This window comes from Acipenser ruthenus, chromosome 15, assembly GCF_902713425.1.
Source record: "Acipenser ruthenus chromosome 15, fAciRut3.2 maternal haplotype, whole genome shotgun sequence".
Taxonomy (NCBI): domain Eukaryota; kingdom Metazoa; phylum Chordata; class Actinopteri; order Acipenseriformes; family Acipenseridae; genus Acipenser; species Acipenser ruthenus.
The window spans coordinates 6273583-6283128 of record NC_081203.1 but is presented as its reverse complement, the minus strand read 5'-3'; the positions used below and the strand labels follow the sequence as shown (position 1 = coordinate 6283128).

The window sequence follows — 9546 nt, the reverse complement described above, 5'->3', positions numbered from 1 at the left end:
ATGTAAAAACCTTGCAGACTTCCCTTTAAATGCTTACCACAGTAAATGTTCATGGTAGTTATACCATGTATTTACTATAGTTTACCATGGTTTGCTTTGTTTTTCATATACTTTACCATACCTCTTAGTGCTTCAGAATGCTTTACCATGCTTTCACTACTGTATTCTTTACTACAGTTTTACTGTGGTAAATGTTTTAATGTGTTGCCGCATCCAGTAAGTTATGTCATGACACCGTATTGAAAGTATAAAGGCAGGTGTTCCAGACTTATTGTCTGACGCTGCGTACTGTATGTGAAATCAGAAACACAATACGTTTTGATCAGGGTTAGACTGTACCACAGAACAATACATCTGGGTTAGCTCTGTCTACACACCTGATAGGTAGCCCAAGCTATCAGCCTACATTACAGAGATGACCTCTATTGATTCTGTGTTAAATGGTTGGGGAAACCCTTTGATAGCCACTGGTGCCTGCAGCATGTATTCATGATGTGCTTCTTGATGCCGTTTGCTTTGTTTGGTAGACGGGCAGTAAAACAAATGCAGTTTCATGTCTTAAATTTTAGTGATATTGTATCCATGTGAAGCCAGGGAAGCTATTTGTCCCTAACTTGATACTTGATCACAAACCGGCTTCCTTGTTTTATACTTGGATGCCCTCTTGATACGAGTCATTGTCCTAGTTTCAAGACGTGATTATTAGAGAGTGTGTTTCACAGTGTCAGACCTTGTATTTATCCAGTCTGTACAAGCGACTGAGCCAGAAAGGACAAGGATCTATAAAAAGGAAATTTTGCCTAAAAGTGATGGCCACAAATGAAATATTTACTGTGGAAGTTGTTTTCCCTTTATTGGAACTACCATGGGGTATCTTTGCAGAAATTAGCTTGTCTGCTGCCACATTCTTATTTTTTACTTGTGTATTGAATCCTATGTAGGCAGTTTTGCTAATTTTCTGGCCATTTTTCCTACTTTTTTAAATGTGAGTCCTAGTTGGAAAAATTGCCTTAAAATGAGCAAAGTTGCCCAATTAAACATGTTTGGGGTGAACTTGAACAATGCATTCATCATCACAATCCTCTGTCCATCCGAATGCTTGAAATATTAATGTCTGAATGGAATAACATCCCTCTGGAAACCTTCCAGCACCTTGTGATGTCGATGGCGTGTCGTATCAAGGCTGTTATAAGGGCAAGCAGTGGCCCAGATTGATATCAGGTACAGGCCCTAAAAAGTGCCAATTTGCCAGTGAACGTGGAATTTTTATTTTTGGGTCTCAGACATTTCATTTAACTAGAGTGTGGGATGATGTAAAGTCCCCAGGAAGAAATAAGGTGAGCAGGAAAGGGTCCAGACTATTACGAAGCCTGGCAAAGAGATCAAACCAAATCATTCGAGCTGGCTGCTTTCCCAAAGTGCGGGAAGCACACATTAGTATTACGTCACCTGGCAAGGATTAAACAAACCCGCAGTGCATCTTCTAGACCTGAAGTTGAGTGCCTGTTACACAGATCTCATGCAGGGTCGTTAAGAGCACAGGTTCTCCAGAGGGTCACGTTTCTCAAGCAGGATATTTAGTTGTAAACAGTGGTAAATGCTTGCATGAAGCCTGCCAGAGAAACCACTCTTTGCCCAAGTGGGAAAATGATTTAACTTCCCATCTCTTTCCTGCTATTTCAATACTCTGAAAACACAATTATAGATACTCTACCCTTTTCTGGGAATGGGTCGTGTCCCATTGAAGCAGGCCGTGAGATTCACTTCAGCCATTTCCTGGTAAATTGTGTCCTTAGAGACCAAACATGTGTCCCTCGATTAAAACGCTGCATTGAGAAGAACCAGCTGGAATGATATTTCTCTTGAATAGGCTGGCGCTGCATAGGGTACAGGTCTGTGCCTTCTTCACAGTGTTTGAAACAAGACTGCCAGTGACATTCATTCCCCGTCACAGCTGTAAATTTAATATTATTAGCAATATAGAAAAGTAGATCACTATGACAATAAAAAACAATCAGACGGCCAGACAGACAGCCTCAGCAAGTTTCATCATTGCATAATAAGAGGTTCTCAAGTTATATGCAAAACAGACAGACAGTCGGATGGTTGACAAACAGATGATGATGCTTTATATAACTTGTGGTAAAGAGCCATACATACAGACAGCTATATACGTTTTAATATCTGAAGTGAATTAATATCTGATCCATATGCTGTTCAATGCAATTTTCATTTCCCTGCAATAAGCTCTCAAAGCTGCAGCAGCACTGTTCATGCTGGTACAATAAAGGTGTGCAAGATTGACAGTGTTGTCCTAGGTGGACACCACTAACCTGTCAGTCAGATGCTGGTTAACACTACAACTTTATGTAAATTAGGGGCACACAGCACCCTCCTGTGGCCTAGAGTGGAAGTTATGATAAAACATGGAGCACATCATATGGCAACTCTAACTAGTACCTATCCGTGACATTACTGTGTAAAGCACCATGTAGTTTTACATTAGAAATAGAAACAGACGGGGCTCCCGAGTGGCGCATCCAGTAAAGGCACTCCGCGTAGAGTGCAGGATGCGCCCTATAGCCTGGAGGTCGCCAGTTCGAGTCCAGGCTATGCCACTGTTCCCAGGAAGTGGTGCACAATTGGCTGAGTGCCGCCCGGGGTGGGGAGGGCTTAGGTCAGCCAGGGTGTCCTCGGCTCACTGCGTACCAGCGACCCCTGTAGACTGGCGGGCGCCTGCGGGCCTGCCTGTAAGCAGCCCTGAGCTGCGTGGTCCTCCGACACTGTAGCTCTGAGGTAGCTGCATGGCGGGCCTGCAGAGTGAAAAGAAGTGGACGGTTGACGACACATGTTTCGGAGGACTTCGTCTTCGTCTCTCCTGAGTCAGTGCAGGGGTTGCAGCGGTGAGCCAGGCTTAAAATTGTGGAATAAATGGGGTAAAAAACAATGGGCAATTCCAAATTTTAAAAATAAAAATAAAAATAAAAATAGAAACAGATCCAGAGGTTTGCCTCAGAGGAGACCACATATTTATACCACTGGATCAAATAAAACATGGCCCTTTTCTTTTAAGTTCTCAAACTCTCTTTTCAAAAGTAAGAAAATCTCAATCCTCCTTGTTTGCCCTCCTTAATAATTACATTTTGAATGCAAAGCCAACCCCTGCATGGTTCCCTATATGGAAAAGGGAATGAGAATTTGGCTTTATCTTGAAATCCATGTCTCTTGTACAGATGGCTGCTGTGTCATAACATTTCAATCCCCTAAACAAAATTGCCAAGTGGGATATTACATGGAAGCATTTGAAACAAATCTTACACCAGCAGTCCCCTTACATCTGGCATATATTTCATTATAGGTACACAGCACCAGTACACATGTCCATAAAACTATGGGGCAGTTTACAAGCAAAAACTGAAACGCGTGACAACAGATCTCTTGTGCTTTTATGGTCATGACAGTTCTGCTTCCACGTTTACATGAGAGTTTATTTTAGAGAGAGAATTTAGTCGTCCAAATGCAAACGACCTCATTAATAATAAAATAATGGGAGGGTTTATTGAAATATCACCAAACGCGCTGAAAAGAGATGCTGTGCGATAAAGGATATTGTTCAAATAATGCATAGGGGTTTACATGAGGCTTTACGCGCTAGGCAGAGATGAAGAGAAGGTTACCCCCCATCTGTCTAGAATGCAAACGTCTTGCAGTTAAAACGGTTCATGCTGCCAAGAAGAAGAAAATAATGATAGTTATTACTATTATTGTTGAGAATTAGTTGTTCTAGAAATGGAAGAAGTAGCATGTTTACAAAAACTGACAGCACGCACCAATTCACATTACTGCTTTTCTTATGTTTCTTAGGCTACTGATGTCCTTTCACACACCCATATATATTAGTATTAGCCAACTGCATAACTGCTAATGTGCTAAACAAAAGGATTATGCGTTCATTAATCACAAATATGCGTTAATGTGGAACAAATATATTAAAAACAACTCATGATGTGTTGGTTTCAAACACAGGTACTTTGTTAAAATATTAAAATTAATTATGCAGAAAATGTGGAAACTTACACAAGCGCTGTTAATATAATAAATACATAATGTGTGTGTATTTACTAATTAGTTATAAGGGTATATAAAATCATAGGCCTACTTACAACGTACTTGCGACAAAAATTGATGGATGGAGAAGACGCAGACAAACACTGGCTAGATTAAGTCTTGTATGGGAAGAACTCCTTCAGTCCCATGCAATGGGTTTGCAGGAAAGGAATCGTATTGTGCGTAGAAATTTGGCGTGCAAGTCGTAAGTCGCCCTGGATAAGGGCGTCTGCTAAGAAATAAATAATAATAATAATAATAATAATAATAATAATAATAATAATAATAATAATAATAATAATACAGTCATGATTGTGTGACGTTGTTATGCAAATACATTGTGAAACAGCAAAAGAAAGTCTTTTGATCAGCTTGACTTTAAGGGCAGGGTCAATCGATTTCTCACGATAAAAATACCTGTAAAAACGCATGTAAACCGGAGCAGGAATCGTGTTTGTGTCTCACGAGATTGCAGCAGTCATACCAAACACGCGCGCGCACACACGCAGAGACACAGACTAGAACTTTTGTAAAGCCCTTATATAGACTATTATTAAAGTTGTTAAGTACAACAAACTTTTACCCTTGTATTATTATTATTAGTAGTAGTAGTAGTAGTAGTAGTCGTAGTCGTAGTAGTTATTTTCTTTCTGTAATTCTTTTAAGATGTCCCAGGAACAACAGAGCTCCACGTCATCTTCCCCCGCACAGAACTGAATGAATTGTTAGCATCAATTGGCATGTTGTGCAATAAATAATGGTTAACAACATAAATTTACCTTAACGCTTTAATGAAAGACGTTTGTTTTGAATGTTTATAATATAACATCCACGTTTCATTATAGTGTGTGTGTGTGTGTGTTAAGCGGATTCTGCGCCCGGCACTTCTACCGTAGGAGTCTTCTCGAAGCAGAGGCAGGGTATAGGGACCAGGAGCCACTGTGTTCTTGGAGCAGAGGCAAGGTATAGGGACCAGCAGCCACTGCCTTCTCGGAGCAGAGGCAGGGTATAGGGACCAGCAGCCACTGGCTTCTCGGAGCAGAGGCAGGGTATAGGCACCAGCAGCCACTGGCTTCTCGGAGCAGAGGCAGGGTAGGCACCAGCAGCCACTGGCTTCTCGGAGCAGAGGCAAGGTATAGGGACCAGCAGCCACTGGCTTCTCGGAGCAGAGGCAAGGTATAGGGACCAGCAGCCACTGGCTTCTCGGAGCAGAGGCAGGGTATAGGGACCAGCAGCCACTGGCTTCTCGGAGCAGAGGCAGGGTATAGGCACCAGCAGCCACTGGCTTCTCGGAGCAGAGGCAGGGTATAGGCACCAGCAGCCACTGGCTTCTCGGAGCAGAGGCAAGGTATAGGGACCAGCAGCCACTGGCTTCTCGGAGCAGAGGCAAGGTATAGGGACCAGCAGCCACTGGCTTCTCGGAGCAGAGGCAGGGTATAGGGACCGGCAGATGTGTACTGGAACATTAGGATGCTCAGCCTGGTACTCAACCTATAGAACTGCCAGTGCATGAAGCTGCTCAGGAACCTCGTATGTATTTTTACATACCCCCCCCCCCCCCCTGTTCTCAATCTTATATTCATATAGGCCTAAGGATCATACCGTTTTTTTATTGTATCGTAGTGTAACCCCCCCCCTCCCCCCCCCGTGTTCCTACATTTTCCACATACATTTATAGACTACTTTAATTAAATACAACTTTTAGATGTTGCACATATCTATTTTTTAAGTAGTAAAACTTGTACTTAGAAGTTTTATTTGATATACTTTTATGTGTGTGTGTGTGCGTGAGTGCGTGTTGGAAAGGTAACCAGATACAAACAAGTAATGCGTGATAATTCGGAATGTCCGCGACACAACAATGAATTGAGTAATCTGCATTGGTACGGACGACTATTTTCCCCCAGATCAGAACAGCATAGCAACGCATTTCCTGAAAAGTACTGCAAAAACATTGTGAGGAAAACTGTCATGACTTGTCCATGTAAACGCTGTCTCCAATTACAGTAAAAGCTTTTTTTTTCATGCAAGAGCAATGGATATAATTAATAATTGTTTCTTAAAATTGAAAACAAATAATTGTTTAACTTAAAAATGATGAATGCAGCTGCCTAATATAACATTTCAGTCTGCTCATTTATAATGATGTATTAGTATTTGTATTATTATAGAAAGTTGTGTGCCATTTATCAAATATGCTTTAAAAGGTCGAGAACATTGCCTAAAGCGAGAATTAATTTTGTGCTACATTTTTTTTTAAAATATCTTTAATAAAATGTATTAGCACACAGTTCAAATCATTTCATACAGTGTTTATAAACCAAAACATTTCTCAAAACACAAGATTAAATACAAATACATTATATTTTCTAAAGCCTGTACTCTAAGGAATGTACATCGGTCTCCAACATATTTAAGGATATTACATATTTGTCAATTTATAATATAATAAACAATATGAAGTTGCTTTAAACCACATTACAGGGTGAAAATAATTTCTAGATAACTCACTCTGCATTGTTCTAGAATCCCTGCCAGAATTCAGTGTTTGTTATATTGTGAACATCGATTGCCAACAATCCTCTGCAGCTGTCATCTTCCATTTACCAGTTGCTTCTGACCAATCAGCAGATGTCTACTGGGTCATGTGCTATTCTTTAAAGGTGTACAATGTTGTGGCTGATGATTTTCTACTTGCACTCTGAGATACAGATGCTTTGACTTTTCATGCACAGATTGCGATTCTGTTCTCAGTGAAACATACCTCTTTTATACTTTTTCTACCAACTGTAACATTTTCAAGACGATGTAACCTTTCAACGCTTCCAGCCCCACGTACTTTACAATTATCAAAGACAGAGAGACTAGGTGACAGAATTTAAAGAGGTCACATTGTCACATGTTTTGAATAGAATGAGGAAGGCTGTTCAGTTCCGGCATTTAGAATTTTCCAGACAAGCTCCAAGTCAGGTAAACATTAAAATAACTCAATATTGGAGCACTAGCAGCCAGCACCACACAGAAAGTGGAAAGTGAGTGAGGGGGGAAGTGTCAATTTGAAAATAAATAAAATACTTCATTTCATGAAAGGAATTGTCTCAGTTAAAATATTTATTTTATGGCTGACCCACCCCTTCCTTTACAGTGCCTGTACTAAAGAAAGAAAGCTTATCCAAGTAGGTTAATGCTTTGCAAGAAACAAGCCCGTAGTACGTTTCAAACAATGTGCAGCTTTTCCCATCATTTATGTCCTTCCATATCATTGACAGCTCTTCAAGTTTCATTTCCAAAGATGTGAAGATAAACTTATAGCAGCAGTTATTGTATCTGATGTGCTTTTCCCCAGAGAACCTGGAGCTGTGAGTTGGAGTGACGCCTGCTTTTTTAGCACAGATTCCAACAAATACATCATGAGGAACCGATATCTTCATCACTGCGGAAGCTACGTATATCTTCCGGGCTACATCTTGGGAAATAACAAAGGCTGCACCTGTGCAGTAATCGGGATAATACTTTTCTGAGTACTGTCTGACTGGTACAAAATCTTTGCTTTGAGGGTCCCTGTTGGGCATTTCGTGATGGATTACCCTTCCGATGTAGAGATCCTCAGGGTGTCTTCTTAAGCTCAGTAAATACTCCACCAAGCTTACATAGTTGGCAAACATAGTCTCGTCACTTTTTAGAATAAAGCGGGCAATGGGACAGAAGGTCACAGTCCACTGCATAGCTAGAATGGTCTTGTTGGGTAGGTTATTGTAAGAATCAATGAATTTCCCTTGGATGATATCTCCATGTCTTTCAGATTCATCCATGACTGTAGCTTGGGTGGCTTTAGAATCAGAAGCGCCCAGAACGAATAAAGTGAGAACTGAAAATCCCTTGACATTGGTGATGTTGGCCCATGTTTTCCTTATCTCATCCCTTCGGGATGCGTTATCCGGTTTACTGAAGATCATCGATAACAAAAAGATGTCTTGGCCTGAGCAGACATCAGGGCTGCTGATAGTGTAGTATTTGGAAGCACTGTTCTTCACAATGGTCATGTCCAGCTTTCTGGCTCTTTCACGAAGCTCCAGCACTTTAGCATCGGTGTATGTGCCCGGGGAGGACTGAAGAAGATATTCTTCCACAAAATCTCCACCAAAGAGTAAGGCATGGAAGAGGAGGACGTTGAAGAGAAGGAAGCACCACTGGTGTGTGCGCAGCCTGCAGAGTGTCACCTGCAACAGAAGGGTTTGAAATGTATGTGTTCATTCAATGGCAATTCTGCACATTTGAACAGAGAAACAGAGTTCCAGAAGACATGAATCACTTCTCTGGCACTTGATTACATATCAGACTGAAGTTTAGGAACATGCATAACATACATAAATACTGCAAATCTACACTGGATTGAAAACCTAACTTTGTATAAATATAAAGTATAAATAGGTATTAAGGTACTGTTTTTTGTATGTTTTAAATAGTTGGATATTCCTGAACTGTTTCTGGACTGTAGCAGTCACAGACAGTGTAATGAATACCAAACTTTGTCAAAACAGTCTTATATGAATATATAGGATTTTCCTACTGCAGTCACTCAAATTATGTAATACTCATTTTAAATACAATACATTAACATACATAACCATCTCTTAAAAGGATTGAGGCTAGAGTTAAGGTAATGCAATAACTGGTGATAATAGCATGATTACATAAAGTGTTATACCAGAACATGTCCATGTTTTGCTATGAATAGACACCAGCAGTTCATGAGAGGATGCATTACAAGGAAACCCATTATAATGATCAAAGAGAGAAAATTATAGTAAATGAAAAATCTACTTACTTGCATGGTAAAATAGGATCACATTCAGTTGAGCTGTAATTTTTGGTCAGTGCTATTATGAACATGTATTAATGGAGCAGAATGTACTGAACATTCTGAACAAAAAATGCAATGTAGACCACAGATTAGGTTCCCTCTACACCTACCCTTAGTTTCCTAGTCACCTGATGCGAACAGGTGTAATTCAATATCTTATACCCTGGTCAGATGTCTTAGACAAGGAGAGCTTTTTGACACATTAAATCATAATGCTTGACATTTTGGTTAGGACGGGAATATAAGAGTTTATAGGAAGGTGTTTTTTCTACTCCTCTTCAAAAATAAAAAAACAATAACAAGAAATAACTCAGCAATATATTACAGGTATTCTATGGAAACAGTTATACATTATTTAACAGGTAATGGGATCCACCTGTGAAGCTTTGCTGCTATGTGAAAGGAAGCCTTAGGAAAAACAAAAACAAGGTTGCTATGGAAAAAATAATAACTTCATGATGAAGCTAATAATTCACCTTTTTCTTGCCTTAAAATCATTAGAACATACATAATTGCTGGTTCTACTAAATAAATGTATATTGTTTTAGATTTTAAGTGGGGAGAAGTATATTTCT

At 40.0% G+C, this 9546-nt stretch overlaps 1 protein-coding gene across 1 annotated transcript; it reads right to left on the bottom strand.

The window, feature by feature from the left end:
• Window positions 1-6396: 6396 nt before the first annotated feature.
• LOC131697480 (beta-1,3-galactosyltransferase 9-like) lies at window positions 6397-9048 on the bottom strand. The gene is made up of 2 exons (XM_058986596.1): window positions 8936-9048; window positions 6397-8327 (listed from the first exon to the last, which is right to left on the bottom strand). Exons 1-2 carry the CDS (start codon window positions 8939-8941, stop codon window positions 7224-7226), a joined length of 1110 nt encoding a protein of 369 aa, XP_058842579.1. The 5' UTR covers window positions 8942-9048; the 3' UTR covers window positions 6397-7223.
• Window positions 9049-9546: the final 498 nt, after the last annotated feature.